Source organism: Sander lucioperca, chromosome 16 (genome assembly GCF_008315115.2).
Source record: "Sander lucioperca isolate FBNREF2018 chromosome 16, SLUC_FBN_1.2, whole genome shotgun sequence".
Lineage (NCBI taxonomy): Eukaryota > Metazoa > Chordata > Actinopteri > Perciformes > Percidae > Sander > Sander lucioperca.
In genome coordinates this window covers 29,612,893-29,632,728 of record NC_050188.1, presented here as the reverse complement: position 1 = coordinate 29,632,728, position 19,836 = coordinate 29,612,893, and the positions used below count along the sequence as shown (strand labels likewise).

Sequence of the window (19,836 nt, the reverse complement as noted above, 5' to 3'; positions counted from 1 at the left end):
ATTATATTCCCTTATATTTTTTGTTTTTGAATTGTCACCTGCCTTCTGAATTTTGTGTTTTCCTTCACATAAATAAAGACGTTTCCACCATAAATTGGTGCATACAAATGTATCAGAATGAATCATTTCCTAAAGATGTCTTTCACTCAAAATTTCCTGGATTTATGGCACAGCCCTACCGTGTGTTAACCGTCAGACTCACTCACATATTTAAAACTACACCGCCGCCTAGTGAGCCTTTTACTGAACTGTAACAGTAACAAGTCGAGGATAAGAGACAGGAGGAGAGGCAGGAAGGAGATAACAAAGAAGGACAATGAGAATAAAAAAAGGGGGAAGTCCAACCCGTTGATGAAAAGGCTTTGGCAACACATGAAGACGAGTGTCCACATTCAAGAGCTTTTAAACCTAACAAAGACAGTAGAACCCCTTATTTTATCAAGTCCTTTTTTAAAAAGAAGTATATAACTTCATCTCCTTTTACAAACAGTCCTGTTCAAAGTTGAATTCATGTTTCTTACATTTACTTCTGATGGTATCAAGGCAGTAATCATAATATATATTGGAGTGGACGAAGTTGGAGTGGATTGGAGTCATGTGAACTTCATGAATTCCCATTGCTGATCTTTATGTCAGCTGGAGGACACCTAGTGTTGAAATGTAGTCAGTGATCCTCCGGTTGTATCCTGAGGAAAAACTAAATGGGCTGCATTTATAAACTCTCTTCACCCCTAAGACCTTCAGCGTGCCTCTCATTCTCCCACGGGTACAAGCTCTTTTACTCTTTTCAAAATCTCTGTTGTGTCTTTGCCTCTGGGTCATCAAAAATATCAGACAACATATCTACAAAATGCGACCTTTATAGGGCTGCAACAAACAATTGTCTTTTGTCCAAATCTCAAAGATATTCAGTTTACTGTCACAGATTGGTTAAGAAAATAGAAAATATTCACATTTAACAAGCTGTAATCTGACAGTCTGGCGAGGTCAGTGACTCGAGTCTGTTCGGTGTGTTCTGTGCCGTCGACCGTCGGAGGGGCCGTCGGCCTTCTTTTTGGCCGATTTGCCATGTTGAATCGGAGGCAATGAATGGCCAAACTCATTGGTGGAGTTCCAGCCCTTGACTAGCAAATCAGTGCACTTATGTTAGCGTGACGAACGCCTCTCAAAATCTTTCAAACTGACCTTTGTCGATCAAAAAAACAGACGGATTCAGCACCTGCATGGCCTATTTCTCGCTTAAAATGTTTTCAGAAACACGTTTCGGTGAACTATTTTCTTAAAATACGAGATCGTATTCTGAACGAGCCGCCATTAATGGTCGGCTTTGAAATTCGGGAGAAGCCAGACCCACCTGACGCGTTCGACATTTCTAGTTTTCATTTTTTTGGCCGACAATACAGATTAGCACCGCCTGCAGTTATGAAGACGTATTACGTCTCGTACACGCGCAGAACGTACGCTCAAGTCGGCGTCGCTTCGGTGTGTTCGGAGGCACTTTTTTGACCTTGGGGAGCCTTGGGAAGCAAGCGACTCTTTCGGTTTAAGACAAAAGACTGTTGGTACTTGTAAATGAAATGAGCCACCAGTTGCCACCACAGAGACCAATAATCTCACTGGATACACTCATTAGTACCATCAAACCTCAAACCCATGACATGTCTTCTCAGATTTCTGTTGATGTGTAAGTTGAGTTTAAATGATCTATCCCAGACATTTTTGCTTCAACAGGAAATCACAAAATGCAACTGAAATGTTGTGTCGTATTTCTCTGCTTATGCAGGAGGTGTTTTTGGATCTGTTCTTCGTCCGTTAGTTAGTCAGTTAGTACACTAAATCAAATATCATTGTTTGTTTCAAGTTAAAAAAAAATGCTGTTGTCCCCTCTCTACAGCAGTGCTGAACAACCACTATAGCAGCTCAGAGTGCAGACTTTTGGCCTTAAATTGAAGCTTTGGAGGCTGGACTGAGGCCAGCGGGGCCGGTTTGCTGGAGGAAGATCTGGGATCAGATGGTGAAGCTGGCAGAGCTTCAAACAGTCAAAGCTGTGTCATTTTAACCACAAAGACTTGCTGCTTAATGACAGGGAGCAGCAAGACACACACACACACACACACAAAAAGTGCACAAAAAGCAGCACTCTGTCATTATCTCCCCCAAACAGGAGAATACTTAACTAATAACAGCTATCAGAGAGAGGGGGACAAGGGAAGGAAGAAGAGAGAGAGAGACAGAGAGAGAGAGAGAGAGAGAGAGAGAAGTGGGAGGAAAGTGAAAGTGAAAAGACGAGCTGGAGACTCATGATGCACAGCAAGTTAAATCATGTTCAGAAGGTATTTTTTGAGTCTCATCATGAGGATTATGACATTTCACGAATCATGCTTTTTATCAGTTCTACTCACATCAGTGCCCAGACAAGGAAACCAACATGCACTTTTCAGACAACTTAAAGAAAAATGATAAAGTCAGAGAGACATCAGGGTGCACACTCTACTGGGTGGTCGCCCCTGTATGCCATCTCTTTACTTAAAAATACATAGATATGCATTGAATACCAGGCCCTTGTCCATAATGGCTTACTTAGTGGTGGGGGGTATCAAAACTCTAACACTGTCAAATGTACCTAGCTCCAATCTTACAATACCAACAGCAGTGTAGAAAGCCCTTAGAAAATATAAACATCTGTAATCAGAAAGCATACTCAATGGCCATGATACAAGCTTAGTTTGCAGAACTCTGGCAGCATAGGGCAGGGATTCAGTCGCTTTGATGCCCATCCTCTAATTGTCCTTAGACCAATCGCCCACATTTCCAGCTGGATGTAGCTCCAATTTGACAATTCTTTTCCTGCAGCTGGGTATAAACCATGTTTTTGTTCAATCTCAGTCCATTTGACTTTGTATGGCACTGTAACTAGATTGTATCCATCAGTTCTCATGTATCCTCTTGTTTTGGCATTCCAGAGGACATTACAACAGGTTTAACGCACAAGAACATCAACTGACCTAACCGGGTTTAGTTGATGTTCCTCATTTACTTGTCTGTTTTTGTATGCATCAAGCAACATACAGTACAAACCTGTAACCCTTCAAAATGTCATCTTATACCAAGAGTGTAGACCCAATAACTGGGAAGAACCCCGGAGTTCAATATAACATCTGGTATTTGGTGTAAAGCATGTTCAAAAACATTACTATTCTGTCGTAGTACTGTGCAGCACCGTCACTTACAGTACTTATAAATTGCAAAATGACAACCAGTGGAATGTAGTACAGTTTCAGTGCTTTATTGGAAAACAAACAAAAACCAGACAGCTTCCAGAAAGAAATCGGGAATCTGAGAACGAAAAACACAAGGAGCAAGTTTGGAATACACAATCCTTTACTCTAAAAAGGTCAGCATAACACAATGAACATTGTCTACAAGATTTTAATCTGTTACAACATTAAGTTAAACCAACTTACAGTTAGGATACCAAAGGTTAAGGATATCTGTTGTGCACAGGCACAGGGATTAGGCGTTGCTTCCACCTAGGATGGTGAGGGGATGCCATTGGAATTGAACTTCTTGGATCAAGATTAATTGTTGGGTTTGAGTCGGTGGGCTTAGAGCCAGAAGCAACACCTTGGGGCTTGGATGGGAAGTCTGGGTAGGCGCGTAGCTGGAGCTTAGATGGGTAGTCTGGGTAGGCGCGTTGCTGGGGCCTCACCGGGTCTACGGGTTGCTGGAGCTTGGGTGGGTAGTCTGGGTAGGCGCGTAGCTGGAGCTTAGATGGGTAGTCTGGGTAGGCGCGTTGCTGGGGCCTAACTGGGTTTACGGGTTGCTGGAGCTTGGGTGGGTAGTCTGGGTAGGCGCGTTGCTGGGGCCTGACAGGGTTTATGGGTTGCTGGAGCTTGGGTGGGTAGTCTGGGTAGGCGCGTTGCTGGGGCCTGACTGGGTAGTCTGGGTAGGCGCGTTGCTGGGGCCTGACCGGGTCTACAGGTTGCTGCAGCTTGGATGGGTAGTCTGGGTAGGCGCGTTGCTGGGGCTTGGCTGGGTAGTCTGGGTAGGCGGGCTGCTGGGACTTGGCTGGGTAGGCGGGCTGCTGGGACTTGGCTGGGTAGGCGGGCTGCTGGGACTTGGCTGGGTAGGCGGGCTGCTGGGACTTGGCTGGGTAGGCAGGCTGCTGGGACTTGGCTGGGTAGGCAGGCTGCTGGGACTTGGCTGGGTAGGCGGGCTGCTGGGACTTGGCTGGGTAGGCGGGCTGCTGGGACTTGGCTGGGTAGGCGGGCTGCTGGGACTTGGCTGGGTAGGCGGGCTGCTGGGACTTGGCTGGGAAGGAGCGCTGCTTGGGCTTGGACTGCCAAGTGGACTCCGGTTCGGGAAAATGCAGCGTAATGCCATAACTTGATGCGATACCCAACTCATGGTATTCAGTCTGTGGAATTTCAGCTTCTGTCTGAAGGACTCCTGCATTAGGGTTAGTTTCAAGTGGCTGCTGGAAATTTAGTCTGGATTTCTGAATGATCAGTGGGCCAGGCCTGTAACTAGAAACACTTCCCTCTGGACTGTATCCATCTACTTGCCTAACAGAAGAACCACTAGGACCTCCGGCACTCGGTGCAGCAGCTGGCTTCAGGTTCTCAGATGAAGCAGGTTCAAGGCTTCTTTGAAAATTAAAGTGAGGTGTAACATCTTTGGAACCACCACTTCTGTAGCTGAGTGCTAGAAAACATTTAAAAGGGTCAGCTTGCTATAGACACTAAATTGAACTGCAGTTTGTGTTGCATGAACTCTTACCCTTTGCATGCTGGCCAAAAGTCAACAGCGAAAGCACAAGCACTCTGAAAAAATTATGATGATGTGAACAAAAAAACCCAGGTTGGCACAATAACATATAGTAGCTGCTGAAATAAAGAAAAGTAATCCTACCTCACACAAAATCCAGAAGACATTTTTTTTTACAGATGAAGCCCAACAACCTATAAGGCAAGTGCTGAGCAGGACACCAACAAACTCTGAAACAAACAGCTTTAACTGTTGACTGTTGCAAAGACAGTGGCCCTTTTTCAAGTGTATGTACCTGAGTCGACCAATCATGTCTCACGCTGATGAGGTAATTGGCATCAGGTTGGGATGTCAGTCCCCTCTGCCAACTTGGGCAGGTGTTTGCACTTTAGCTAATTTCACACATGTCTACATTTCACTTCTGTCAGCGAAGAACCATTTAGTTTTTATATCTGCTTTATAGGTCAATTCACCCAAATTACAAACTTTACCTGCGAAACAAATGTCCCCTTACAGTTAAAATTTGAAGTAGTTTTGGCAGTTGTATTAAAAAACTTTTAAAAAACGTCACAAAGTTGCAGACGTTGGTAGTTCAGAAAAGAGCCTTCACTAGGTTTTTTATGTGAGCTTTGATGTGTGCGCAATATATATATATATATATATATATATATTTTTCAGCTGCTAATTTTCCAAAGTATATAATTATAACAACCATGCAGCCACTGATTTAAGGACAATAAAAGCCACTTGCAGTGACTTACTAACCCAGGTTTTGTTGCAGATTTATTGCGTCAAAACAGAAAGATGCCAGTGACAAAGATTTCATACTTTTTATTAACCATCATTCATGTTACTGGTTTCACAACAACGTCATGCAAACAATGTGTCCTATAATACCACATTACAAAGAAGCAGCATGCCATGCAGTCCTTAAAAACAGCAACTAGATATTTTTGGAATCTTACAACTCTAACCTCGGCTGGGAATTTGAATACAGAAAAATTTATATAAAATTATGGAAATGTAGTGTGCTTATATTAACCAGCATAAAACATGTAGATAAGTAAAAAGTGAGAGCCAGTAAGGGAGGAGATACACTTCCAGAAATTAAGATGGGTGGAACAAGTAAAAGACAAACATCAAAATTGTAAGGGGGAAGGAAGACAGAAGTTTAAATAAGAAGTAGGAAGATGGAAGGGTGGAGGTTGAAAGTAAATAGTGATGGAGGAAAGAAAGCCACGAGTGGGACATTTTGTGAGGGTCCACTAGCTGAGTTTGAGGCCGAGACAGAGAGCCAGCTCGTTCTTCTGGATCTTTCCGTCTCCGTTGATGTCACAGTGACTCATCAGGGCTTTCCTGAACTTGTCCAGGTCCGTGCCACTGATGCTGGGCTGGAGGAGAGGGGTTGGGGTTCGGAAGATTTTAACATAGAAGTTAGATTAGGATTAGACTTTGTTGATCCCCAAATTGGGAAATGTCAGTGCCACAGCAGCAAAATATAAGCAAACATTGACAGAATACAGAATATGCAAGAAATAATAAATAGGATAGAATAGAAGAACTATTTAGAATTAAGGATAAAAAAATACAAAGGAAAGAATGTACAAATGCATACACACGTGGCAAATGAAAATGTACAACCTACTAAAATTATATTTATTAAGATATAAGTATAACCTACGGTATGTTTGTGCAGCATTGTGATGTGTATGAGTCTTTTCTATCACTCAGTGATGATGAAGTGTTAAAAGGTGTATCCTCTCTGTATAGAAGTTAAAGTATGTCACGGCAGTGGTATCACAATGTTTAACCCTCCTGTTGTCCTCGGGTTAAATTGGACCCATTTTCAAAAAGTTTCTATATCAGAAATTTGGGTTTTCTTTCAACCAAATTTTCATAAAAAAGGTAACGTGGATGGTTCCCTACAACGCTCTTCACAAGTAAAATGAATGATGAGTTTACATTTTAAATTTTGACCCAGAAAAACTAAAAGTTGCATGGTCGACGGGAAGACAACACAAGGGTTAAAGGTTTTTACCTTCACCAGCTCCATCATATCCTTGACAAATCCATCCACTTCAGGGCCCTCTAACTCGCCTGTCTTACTCTACACACACACACGCGCACGCACACGCACACGCGCACACACACACACACACACACACACACACACACACACACACACACACACACACACACACACACACGCACACACTCACACAGTGAATAAGCTTGTATGAATATCAGGAGGGAGGAAAAACAAAACTACACATTAACCTCTTTGTACTTCTACCTAATTTAGTTACAAATTACAATTAAGTCTATTGGCATTCAATCAGCGTTCAATATGAAAAAAACATATTCTTAAAGCTAATATTCAAGCGTTATTTGAAAGGATATCTACGTATGTCTTCCCTTTGTGCTCCCTTCGGTCAGACAGTAAACAACAAACATGAACCTAAATTCAAACTTACAACGTCATAGTGAGCAAATATCTTCTCAAAGTCTCTCTTCCTGTCCTCTTGACTGCAAGCCTGACACCAAATAAAGCAAGGAGAACAATGAACAGTGAGAATTTGGCATTAAATATTTACACCAAACATGACCAGGACCAGCATATAATCATCTCCAGTCAGAAATAGTAGGGGTGGGAATCACCAGAGGCCTCGCGATACGATATCATCGTGATACTTATGTCACAATACGATGTTATTGCGATTTTAAACATATCGTGATATTCTGCAACGTATTACCTTTTTTCCAACTTCAAATTATTCCCAATTTCAAATTATGTCCCCAAAAGGAAAACAATGTCAACCTCTGTTTAATCTAAAAAGATTGTATCTTTGTTTGTTAGATTTTATTGCTGCAAAATCGGATTGTCAAGCAGACAAACTGACCAACATGTATATAATAATAGATGGATACTTGGCGTCTGTGTATCGATACAGTATTGCCACGGAAAATATCGCGATACTATGCTGTATCGATATTTTCCCCCACCCCCTAATAAATAGGGACATTGAGGTGAAAGGAAGGGGTCAGTAAGTATTAAGCCTTGTGTTTTCAAAGTTTTTTCTATCAGAAATATGGGTTTCTTTCAACCAAATTGCCCAAAAATGACATGAATGCATGGATGTCTTAGCACGTAAAATTAATGATTACTTTCATTGAAATTTTGATGTTTTTATTCAATTTTATAGCATTTGAAAAAAAAAATATTTAAATGGTTTCAAAACAGTTTCCGGACTAAACTTTAACATACACCAGTCTGTGATCCACTCATCATCCTCTGATCTTAACTATTAGTCAAAATAATTCATAATTTCTGCTTTTTTTTTTAACAAAAAAAATAGGTATAATGTCATATAAGTTAGGTTTATTAACCATGAATAATAATAATAAAAAAAAAAAACTGAAAAAAATTGACAAAAATGGGTAACACTTTACTTGAAGGTATCGACATGACACTGTCATAACTATGACATGACACTGTCATGAACGTGTCATAAACGTTATAAACAAGTCATAAACGTTTATGACTTCTGTCAGTAAGAGTCACTCGGTTTTTGTTATGACAAGTTGACATTGTTTGGGTTGTCTTGATTATGACAACTTGACATTAATCAAAGTGACATTACCAGAAGTTGTCGTGGTCATGACAAGTTGACATTACATTTGTTTGGGATGTCTTTGTAATGACAACTTGACATTAACCAGGATGACATTACTGGAGGATGTCTTTGTAATGACCACTTGACATAATATCATCCACTCCAAAGAAATTATTGTCAAGTTGTCATGACAAATACATCTTCTGGTAATGTCATCCTGGTTAATGTCAAGTTGTCATTACAATGACATCCCAAACTAATTTAATGTCAACTTGTCATGACCAAGACAACTTCTGGTAATATCACTTTGATTAATGTCAACTTGTCATAATCAAGACAACCAAACAAAAACCAACAAACAACAACAAAACAAAAACAACAACAAAAACCGAATGACACTTAATGACAGAAGTCATAAACGTTTATGACTTGTTTATAACGTTTATGACACGTTCATGACAGTGTCATGTCAAAAGCGTTGGAAAAAAAAAAAGCAACAGTAAACAACGTGAAACGCACCAAAAGAAGTTCATTTTCAATTGTGACCTGGAAGGACGAGTTCATGGTGGATGGGAAGACAACATAAGGGTTAAGTATTAAAAAAACACCTCAATAAACTCTTCAAACTTACATCCATCTTAAACTTCAGTAGGAAGTTCTCTTTCAGGGACAAGATTCTTGAGACAAGAGAAGATTGTCAATATGATTCAAATGCTATCAGATGTTTGTATTCATTTTTCTGATTTTGTAAATCTAATGATTCTCCTAACGGTCACATCCCAGTTCAACAGTACCTGGCCAGGTCATTTAAGTCCAGTCGGCCATCCCTGTTTTTGTCAAACATCTTCATCTACGAGAGGAAAAAAAACCCCCCATCAGAATTGGAATTATTCTGTCAATGATTAACATCTGAACACTAGAACCCTCTCCCCCTCCTGTTACCATGGTGTCAGTGTACGTCTCCAGTTTTTCAGTGGTGATGGACTTCCTGTGTTGGAGGAAGAGGTCATGGAGGAAGCCCTGAAGGGACAAAAAAAGACACTAAACTTAAAATGCTGGAGGCATTGCAATTTGGAGTCACATGTCTGTCTCATAATTACACCTATCCTTGCATCCCTTCATTGGCTTCCGGTAAAATTTAGAATACAGTATGAGATCCTGGTGATTACATGACCTTACATCCCTCCCCATTACATTTCTGAGCTCCTTGTTCCTCCACCACACTACTCCACTACTCGCCCACTCAGATCCTCCAACCTTGGTCTTTTATCCATTCCTCGCTCCCAACTACAAAACCAAAGGCAATGTTGCCTTTGCCATTTTGGCTCCAACGCTCGGGAATCTTCTCCCTCTGTCTGTTAGGTCTGCTGAATCTCATGACGCGTCTTTTAACATAATAATACATACTGACATATTCATGCATCATGTTGAAACGGTAAACATACATGTGGAACGCGCAGTGAATCCTTAAGCTTTACGGTCTCTGTGGATGGCTAACTTGTGGTTGTTGTTTTTCCACGAATAGGCCGATTTATCGCTCAATGGTGTTTTTTGCCCCCAACTACTCCTCCTTCCAGGCAGCTCTGCGACAGCTTCCTTCAAGGCACGTTTAAGTACGGTACTTACTTTGCACTAAGTTCCAAGCTAAAGACCACCACTGTGATCTAATCAGTCATTCTCTGGCCGGAGGAAACATCATCATGACCACAACAGAATCTATCTACATTTTTTTTCTTTGACATGAGAATCTGTTCCAGTGACACAACGTGATCTCAGCCGTTACCTTGAGCTCAATCGCTGAGATGTAGCCGCTACTGTCTGTGTCGTAGCTTCTCCAGATCTGCGCAAACAAGACACAAATCACAAAAAAAGCAATAAATATTTCACTAAATAGAAGGTAGTTTGAGCAATGTTTATTACAACCCAATATATATGAATACGCTAATGAATTGTGCAAACGTTTGGTCTGACGGTGGTGCTAAAAGACTCGTAGAATGTCCAAATTGGAAAAAAAAGTACTCAATGGAGTCAAAAGGGTTTGTAACAATCTGGCTATTAGATCATGATATTTGTTTTGTGGACGTTTTTGGAATGGGAATGACACTGATTGGTTTATTGCATGTTATGCCCAAAACCCACCTATGAATTTATGAAGACACTAAGTACAACCCTTTTGAACCATGCGCCCGGCGCGCGGAGCCTTTTTTCCGCTGTCAAACTAGCAAAAGTGGATGTGGACACGCCCTAAACGCACCTGCGCCAGGTGCTTCACGCCGTGCGCTTAGATTGTTAAAATAGGGCCCATAATGTCTTGTGTAGCTTTATTTTAATTCTAGTCTCGCATTGCCAGACCTTCCTCCACAGCGCTGCGGAGAAAGGTCTGGATAGTCCACACAGCATTCCTGGATGGGAGAAAAACGTGCTCTGGTTTATTGGCATTTCTTTAAACCACTCACAATCATCTTGGGTGGCGCTAAGCGCCGGATGGAGCCACGGTGCTGCTGCAAAATAGCCTCTGGAAGGAACTTGTTTTGGTGGAACATGTGTACGTTCAAAAGTTGTTTTAGTCGTGCAACAGAAAACTCAGATTGGACAGATAGTCTAGCTAGCTGTCTGGATTTACCCTGCAGAGATCTGAGGAGCAGTTAACCATAGTCCTCAGAAATCCGCCGGAGATAAGAATTACAACACAAAGAAAGAGGAAGGTAACGGACATCCGGCCGAAAAGAGTGACATCCGGCGGAATATCCAGCGGCACCGGTGCAATCCCGGAAGTGGAACGTCATGGATATAAACTAGTAGTTAATAAAACCGATAACCGATATTTGGAACCGATATGCATTTACATTGAAAATGAAAAACGTTAAGTCAAAATTGAAAATTTGGAATGTTACAAACTCCACCACAAAACTTTGATTAAATGCATTAAGCTATTATTTAATAAATGAGAAACTTTCAACATAATACACAGTAAGAGATAGTCAGATAGTGTTGAGGGCGGGACATTAAGTCAGACTTAGTGGTGAGTGAAACCGAAGCAGAGGGACAGATCCAGAGCTGGAGCAGAGCCAAAGTAGAACACTTTTTAATTCATTAACTTTATCGGTTATCAGGCAAATACAACGCAGATACATCTGCAAACGGCCCAAAAAAAACACGCCGATAATCAGCCAGGGCCAATAATCGGTCTATCCCATATAATAAAGGGTTTAATACATTAAGCACATTAGCATGTTGGTGGTCCTAATGACAAATAGAGGTAAATGCCAAACCTGTAATGTCTTGTGTAGCTGTACTTTAACTCAAACACTGAACTTTCTTGTAACAGGATTCAGAGAATTGGCGGACCCAAATGCAGAGACAGCAGGGCAGTGGTGAGCTTGATGATTTAATAAAATAAAAAATCAATACAACAAAAGAAGTCCTGAAGACGGCAGGCATAAACAGTTCCAAAAAGTAGAGGAAGCCAAAAGAACAGGAATCACAAAAACTAGAACACCGAGACAAAGGGGGTAGACTTACACACACGCTAACACAATACAATGATCTGACAACAGACAAAGACAACACAGAAACTAAATACACACGGTAACGAGGGTGAAACAAGGGACAGGTGACACGAGGGCTCAGGAACAGGTGGAACACATCAGGGTGGGGCAGACAATCCCAAAGGCGGGAAAACACAAGGCAGGAAGTAAAACAAGACATGACATGGGAGAAAAACAGACTACCAAAATAAAACAGGAAACTGAAGCATAAACATACACAAGGATGAAAACAAGGTAACACGCAACAGAAAAACCCAAGAGACAAACAACAAGGAACCGGAGGATAAACCAACACAATAAACAGGAAAAACTATAACAGACACCCCACAATCGTGACATTTCTGCATTATTTATTGACCTTTGACCCTCACCCTCATGAACTCCACGCTGTTGTCCAGTGGCGTCTCTCTGCGAAACAGAAGCAGGAAGTTCTCCTCCTCTGGCAGCATTATGGTGGCCAGCTGGGGGGAGAAAAAAAACCCACATTTACATCCATTGTGACTCACTGAAGGCATCTTTCAATTCATATATATTGTCAAATCATAACAGGAGTTATCTCAGAACAGTTTACGGATCGAGTAGGTCTAGACCACACTATAATTTACAGAGACCCAACAATTTCCCCACCTCAAGAGCATGCTTTTGGTGTGACAGTGGCGAGGAAAAACGTCCTTTTAACAGACAGAAACCTCAGACAGAACCTGGCTTTTGGTGGGCGCTGTGCATGTTTCACATGAAACATACATTTTTTTTAATTTACATTCAGTTTGTCATCAATTAAAGCCGTTTCACAGGCAAACCTGTAAATCAGTATGAAAAAGTTTGTGTTATGTGTACAATAACTAGAGTTGTCCTACCCTGGAAATCCAGAGTTTGCTTTGAATTTGCTCAGCGAATCACTCTGGCATTCAGTAATGATGCTCATTAACTATGCCCTTGTATCCGAGCTGCACCAATCACATCGGTGTATCTGATATAGGCGGGCCAGAGGCGAGCTAAACAGATGACGACAGCGCTGCGACGTCAAAGTCATTAGTAAACATTGCAAGATGGCTACGGATGAACACCAGTTGTTTGAAACGGCTTTGGCCGCTACAACGAACGAGTTAGACTTGTCTTTTTATCTAAAAGAGGAACAGAAGACGGCGCTCGAGTCGTTCCTTTGAAAGAAGGACGTTTTTGCTGTTTTGCCGACCGGATACGGCAAGAGTTTAATCTATCAGTTAGCTCTGCTGGTAGTTAAGAGTTTAATCTACCAGTTAGAGCCGCTGGTAGTTAAGCGTATGGGGCTCTGGATACGTTACCCCGTGTAGTGCAGTGAGATTTTCAAATGCACGCTTGGTGCCGCCCCTCGAGTTGGGCTATTTTCATTACTCAGTGCCAGACCCTTAATCTTTCAGATTTGGGTCTGGATTTCCAGGCTATCTGAACCCCATCATCACGTCAAGAATTTCAGACCTGAACTCTGTTTGGAACCACCTGCTGAAGAGTTTTTTTTAGCTCTAGTAGAAACAATGCATTAAACGAAGTCGATTTCAACTTCTTACTAAAAACGATTCTGTCTAAACAAAACCTTGCTTTTAACCCTCCTGTTGTCCTCGGGTCAAATTTTACCCGTTTTCAAAGTTTTTATATCAGACATCTGGGTTTCTTTCAACCAAATTGCCCCAAATAACTTAGATGGTGCCATTGAACACTCTTCACAAGTGGAATTAAGGATCAGATCTCTACTTTCATTGAATTGTCAGTGTTTTATTCAATTTTGAGCCAACAACTTTGAAAAAAGCGACAAAATGTCAAAACAGTGTCTAGAAAAGTATTAATTTTGACCTGGGAGGACAACACAATGGTTAAAAGCTAAAGACATCTTATGTTACATGGATTTCTTGACTATAAATTAAAAACTGACCGCAACATTTGGGAACCGGAGGGTAGGGTTGGGCATTGTTTTGATTTTAACAATTCTGATTCCAATTACGATTCTTCCTTTTGTTTCCAGTTCTTATCGATTCTCGATTTCAATTATTCAAGGTGTGGAGTTGAAACGGGTCACATGCTTATTCCACAGATAATAGGAAACTTTTATTTTGATTCAATGGTGATTTACAGTTCTACAGGGGTTTTTCGACGTAAAATAAAGTCACACTTTAGAGCGCCACTTACTGTACTCCATGGCTGCAACACAACAAGTGCCTGGACAGCGGCCGTTACTGAAACCAAAACCTGTGCGTATTAAATCTGGAACCGCTGATCGGATTCGAAACCAAATTTTCCAAACGATTCCAAATGGTTCCAATAAAATAAATGATTCCATTGGAATCGTATTTTTTTTTTTAAATGATTCCAAGTTGGAACCGGTTCTCGATGCCAATCCTACCGGAGGGTCGCTGGTTCAAGTCCCCGTACGGACCAAAGAACGGAGTGTGGACTGGTAGCTGGAGAGATGCCAGATCACCTCCTTTAGCAAGGCACCGAACTCCCCCCTAACCGCTCAGGGCACCTGTCCAGCAGTCGCAGCCCACTCACTCTGACATCTCTCCATTAGCGCATGTGTGTGTGTGTGTGTGTGTGTATGTCAGGCCTGTGTGTAGTGTGTTCTAACAAACGGAGTGTAAATAGTAATTTCCACACTGGGGATGAATTATGAGTATAAATTATTTTAAAAACGGCTCAGATGAAACGGGGCTTGTACCTCTTGTATCTGCAGACGTCCGTCAGCTGTGGTGTCACACGCAGACATGAATCTTTCTCTCAGTCTTCTGATTTTGTCTTCATTTATCTCCTCCCTCTGAAGCAACACAGACCCGATGGTGATTTCTTATTAGGCAGTGTGTAATGTGTTGACATTTTTAAAAAACAGAATAATGAATGGATGTGAGTGTAGTTTGATACTTACTGCGATGGTGCGCACTAAAAAACTTTTTAAAGCCACCATGTGTACATTTTGACATTTTCTGACTCTAGTTGTGTTGTTGTATGTTATTTACTGAATAAATAATGAATTGCGATAACGCTTTCGGTCATTTTATGGTTGCAACCCGCCTTAAAACAAAGAAGATTTATTCATTTCAAGACGAGAGACTTTCAAAATTTTATTTACGAGCGAAATATAACGGCTATTTTAGATAGCAAAAATCGTTGTCGTCTGGCATTAACGTGCATCTGCGTCTGCGTCCTCATAGCGATGTTTTGATAGCGTCGTTGTCTTATTATAGCTTGATATGTCGCCATCAGCTGGCACATTAGCACTTTTACAACTTGTGCAATATGAACCATTTGCAGGTAGATGGCGCAATCCATTTTGGCTAGCAAACTTTGTTTGCAAACGTTAGCTTGAATGTTGTGCGATTCAGTGCGGGATGAATGGAAACATCTTAAAATGTCTTAAATCTATCCGATTAACCAATTTGATCGCAAAACAGCATGTGACGTCACTACCCACAGGTTTTTATTCGCTTCAAAGCCGTTGGATGGAAACACACTTTCACCGTCTTTATTCTTATGAATGTTTAAAGCGAACTTCAGATAATTCTACTGACAAGTGGGTGGAAACATAGCTATAGATGTGAAAATGAAAGGCTGAAAGCTGCATACAGACTTTTATTTTTCTACAAACTTGTGCCATGAGAATACTGATGCACGAGAACTTGATGAAGATGAAATGGAAAAGTTGAGGTGTTGGCTTCCTTTTGTATTTTCTTGCCACTGGAGAAGCAGCATTTCACCATTTGGGTGGAAAGATGATCAACTTAAAATGCAGCCATGTATTCTTTATCTCTTTTACCTTCATCCCAAATTTTTCCAGCATGTGTTGGAAGAAGGCGTCCAGCTCCTTTCCTTCGATGTAACCGTTATCTAAAAAACACAACCAGGCATCTGGTCAAACTAACTGGATACAGATCATTTACTTTTTTGGACTTTATAATAGAAAATAAAATGATAATGTAAAAAATGTAAAGGTTTTAATAATCACACACCAGTTGTTTTGCTTCTCGCTAGCAAGTGAAGCTAGCAAACTGGATGGTTGAGTTTTGAACTCATTATCTCCGCTACTGTCAAGTAGAAATCTTTAAAGGTCCCACTTCATGCTCATTCTCAGGTTCATACTTGTATGTATGGTTTATACTAGAACATGTTTACATGCTTTAATGTTAAAAAAACTCATTATTTTTCTTATACTGTCCGTCTGAATATATCTGTATTCCCCTTCTGTTCAAAACACTCCGTTTAAGAGCCTGTCTCTTTAAGACCCCCCTCCCGAAAAAGCCCAGTTTTCTCTGATTGGTCCACGTTTCCGAGTCTTCTGCATCTGCACTCTCTGAGTCTCTGCAGCGTCATTGCAGCTGGGGAATGACTGTTGCAGCAATTTATTTACCTATATATAGTATAGTTGTGACATCACAACCGTACAGTAAGTCCTGACGGCTCGTTTAAAGGCACAGTTTTTTAATAAGGGCCGTGTGCATTTCTCTGTGGATTAAACGTTTTGATACTTTCACAGTATTTATGTAGCACCTCAACCTGCTTTATAATAATACATAAATAAATAAAACACATGGAAATCTCATTTTTTACAATATAGGACCTTTAAACATTCACATTGTTTTGGTCTCTTCTAAAATGTGTCTGGTTGCAAAGAGCATCATTATCCAAACATAATATCAATTGCTACAACATGACTGATATCAAAGCAAATACCAAAAATGATACCTATTTATGCATTATTCCTTCTATTTTTATATAATCGCATATTAACTGGATATTCTGCTCATTTGTGGTGTGTGACAGTTTTTACTTTTGATGTTTATTGTTGTAACAATGCTGTCTTGACCAAGTCACAAGAGATTTTAATCTCAATGGGACTTGGACCTGGTTGGATAAAAATAAATGAAATAAAAAAATAATAATTTGAAATTAAATTCATAAATGAAATCATATAAATATTTAATATTTCACCTCGGAGTCTCATGAATCACATTATGTAATTCTGATTGAAAGTAGACTGGTGATATGATCTCATATCTCAGTTTATCCTTTTTGGCTGCTTGAGTTATGCGATAAAACACCGGTAACACTTTACTTGAAGGTATCGACATAATTATCTTGGTCATGACAAGTTGACATTACATTTCTTTGGAGTGTCCTTATTAAGACAACTTGACATTGAAACAGGATGACATTATGTCAAGTTGTCATGACAAAGACATCCTCTGGTAATGTCATCCTGGTTAATGTCAAGTTGTCATTACAAAGACATCCCAAACAAATTTAATGTCAACTTGTCATGACCAAGACAACTTCTGGTAATGTCACTTTGATTAATGTGAAGTTGTCATAATCAAGACAACCCAAACAATGTCAACTTGTCATGACAAAAACCGAATGACACTTAATGACAGAAGTCATAAACGTTTATGACTTGTTTATAACGTTTATGACACGTTCATGACAGCGTCATGTCATAGTTATGACAGTGTCATGTCACGATTATGTCGATACCTTCAAGTGTTACCAAAACCCCTCAACAATCACTGTAAAGTCATGAGTTTGGACTACTGGGGAAATAAATGTATTCAAAATGCATAGAAATCCTCCTTAGATTATATTTTATTATTTTTAGGGGGGTGCGGTGGTGTACAAAGCAACTTCCAAGTCACCTCCCCACACAAGGGCGTAGGTTTTATTTCAACATTGGGGAGGGGGCATTATAACCCGGCGGGGGTCTGGGGTTCCTCCCCAGAAAATGTTGAGCGTCAAACACTTCATTTCCAGTTTTTTTTTTTATAGAGGAATTTTCGGCGCCCCCACCAAAGAGGTTTTAGCCAGCACCAACGGAAAATCACCAGCGGCAAAATTATAAGAATTGAGGGAAAAAAAAAACGTTGAAGAAGCAGTTTTACCGTCCAGAGTCGGGCTGTGTCAGACCCCTCGAGTGATTGTTACGGTAGTCTTTAAATATAATATAATATATATATATATATAAATATATATATATATATATATATATATATATATATATATATATATATATATATATATATATATATTTCTTTTTTTTTAAAGCAGTCTCATTGACTGGGGTTTCATTTACTCAAGTGTATTAGACAATTTTGTTGTATCAAATTGTCAGAAATAATATATATATATATATATATATATATATATATAAATAAAACACAGACTCACAGCCTTTACTGTGCGCCAACCGTTCATGCTTATTCATGCTGAATTCCTGTGTCTGAAATCATTGTGAGATATTTTTACAGGTTAGGACATATTCATGTTTCAGGCCGAATGAACAGTTATTTTTTACTTCTTTTGGGGAGTGGGTTGTCTTTCATATTTTATAATCTATGCCTATGTCGCCACATACAGTCCATCAGGAACATTTTTGGGGTTCAGGGTCTTGATAAAGAATGTTTGGACTTAAGGTGGTGGGGAATGAACTACAAAACCCAATGACTAATGTTCAACCCCCTTTATTTCCTGTAGTTCACATATTTACTGCCTTTCATTCTCCAAAAGTTAAACGTTTAAGATTGCAAAAAGTCTAAGACCCCAAAATTATTTTTTTTCACAAATTCAGGTTATGCTCAACTTCTCTGTTGCCACTGGGATTTTCCCCTGCAGATCTTTAACTTTGGAGATAGAAATTCTTTATCGATGACATGTTACGCTGTCCTGGATAAACCATTTGATGTCATGACTTATATATGTCGTACAATTACCAGAATTATCCACAATCAAAAAGTGTCCTCTCTGAACTCAGAGCTGCCAGTTCATGTCATAATGTCCTGTTATTCAACACAAGTGTCCATATCTGTGACACGTTTATATGTACATCTGATCACATGATTTACTTACACTTAACTGACTCACACATTGACACCAGTCATTAAAACTCTTCTTACCGTCTACGTCGAAATGTTGCCAGATCTGTAAGAAACGTGCAGCGTCCAAGCTGTCCAAGGCGCTGTCCATGGTGCTGAAGACCAGTGCAGAGGTCGAGCTGGGGACGACAGAACAAAAGGAAAACGCTTCTTCCACAGACGCACAGGAAGACGACGTGTTATCCACTGAAATAACGTGTATTCTGAATTCACCTTCAGGCGTCTCCTGAATTCAGTGAAATGAGACTAAAGAGGGATTCAACAGCTTGTATATGAAGGAGGGAGGGAGAGAGAGAGGGGGAGAGAGAGTGAGAGAAAGAGAGGGAGAGACGGAGAGAGAGAGAGAAGTAGGGAGAGAGAGGGAGTGAGAGGGAAAGAGAGACAGAGAGAGAGAAGGAAAGAGAGAGAGAGAGGGAAAGAGACGGAGAGAGAGAAGGAAAGAGATTGAGAGAAGGAAAGAGAGGGAGAGAGAGAGAGAGGGAGAGGGAAAGAGGGAGAGAGAGAGAGAGGGAAGGAGGGAGTGAGAGGGAAAGAGAGACTGAGAGAGAGAAGGAAAGAGAGAGAGAGAGAGGGAAAGAGACGGAGAGAGAGAAGGAAAGAGAGAGAGAAGGAAAGAGATTGAAAGAAGGAAAGAGAGGGAGAGAAAGAGGGGGAGAGAGAAAGAGAGAGGGAGAGAGAAAGACAGAGAGGGAAAAAGAGAAAGAGAGAGCGAGAGAGAGACTGAACGGTAAAACAGAATTTATTGGTATGAACATACAAATACAGATATATTTGACAGCTTTATGTCACATTTCCAGGCTTGTAGGTCCACTGGCACATAAACAATAAAACATTATTTAACAGAATCTTTAAAAAAAAATGTTGATAAAATGATAAAAATATTTCCCAATAAAATAAAAACCATCACCGTGTTTCCTAAATGGAAATCCATGCAGATTCAACAGCACGATTCTCTGATAATAAATCCTGATTTTTCTGTTCATAATACAATATAACCCCCCAGAGTTTGTGCATTTA

The 19,836-nt window shown here is 40.4% G+C and overlaps 2 protein-coding genes across 4 annotated transcripts; both read right to left on the bottom strand.

The window, feature by feature from the left end:
• Positions 1-3,266: 3,266 nt before the first annotated feature.
• On the bottom strand, positions 3,267-5,027 carry LOC116055701 (adhesive plaque matrix protein-like). 3 transcript variants are annotated; one of them, XM_035993260.1, is made up of 5 exons: positions 4,912-5,027; positions 4,780-4,823; positions 3,674-4,704; positions 3,465-3,610; positions 3,267-3,336 (listed from the first exon to the last, which is right to left on the bottom strand). In XM_035993260.1, exons 1-4 carry the CDS (start codon positions 4,932-4,934, stop codon positions 3,482-3,484), a joined length of 1,227 nt encoding a protein of 408 aa, XP_035849153.1. In that variant the 5' UTR covers positions 4,935-5,027; the 3' UTR covers positions 3,267-3,336; positions 3,465-3,481. The 3 variants fall into 3 exon arrangements, with proteins under 3 accessions (XP_035849153.1, XP_035849154.1, XP_031163557.2); XM_035993261.1 differs by lacking the exon at positions 3,267-3,336 and having other exon boundaries at positions 3,414-3,610; positions 3,674-4,662; positions 4,696-4,704; XM_031307697.2 differs by lacking the exon at positions 3,267-3,336 and having other exon boundaries at positions 3,414-3,610.
• A 556-nt stretch (positions 5,028-5,583) lies between these two features.
• Positions 5,584-18,910, bottom strand: LOC116055697 (secretagogin-like). The gene is made up of 11 exons (XM_031307684.2): positions 18,841-18,910; positions 15,714-15,784; positions 14,622-14,717; positions 12,301-12,390; positions 10,165-10,221; positions 9,324-9,401; positions 9,176-9,231; positions 9,013-9,058; positions 7,242-7,301; positions 6,806-6,874; positions 5,584-6,158 (listed from the first exon to the last, which is right to left on the bottom strand). Exons 1-11 carry the CDS (start codon positions 18,908-18,910, stop codon positions 6,033-6,035), a joined length of 819 nt encoding a protein of 272 aa, XP_031163544.1. The 3' UTR covers positions 5,584-6,032.
• Positions 18,911-19,836: the final 926 nt, after the last annotated feature.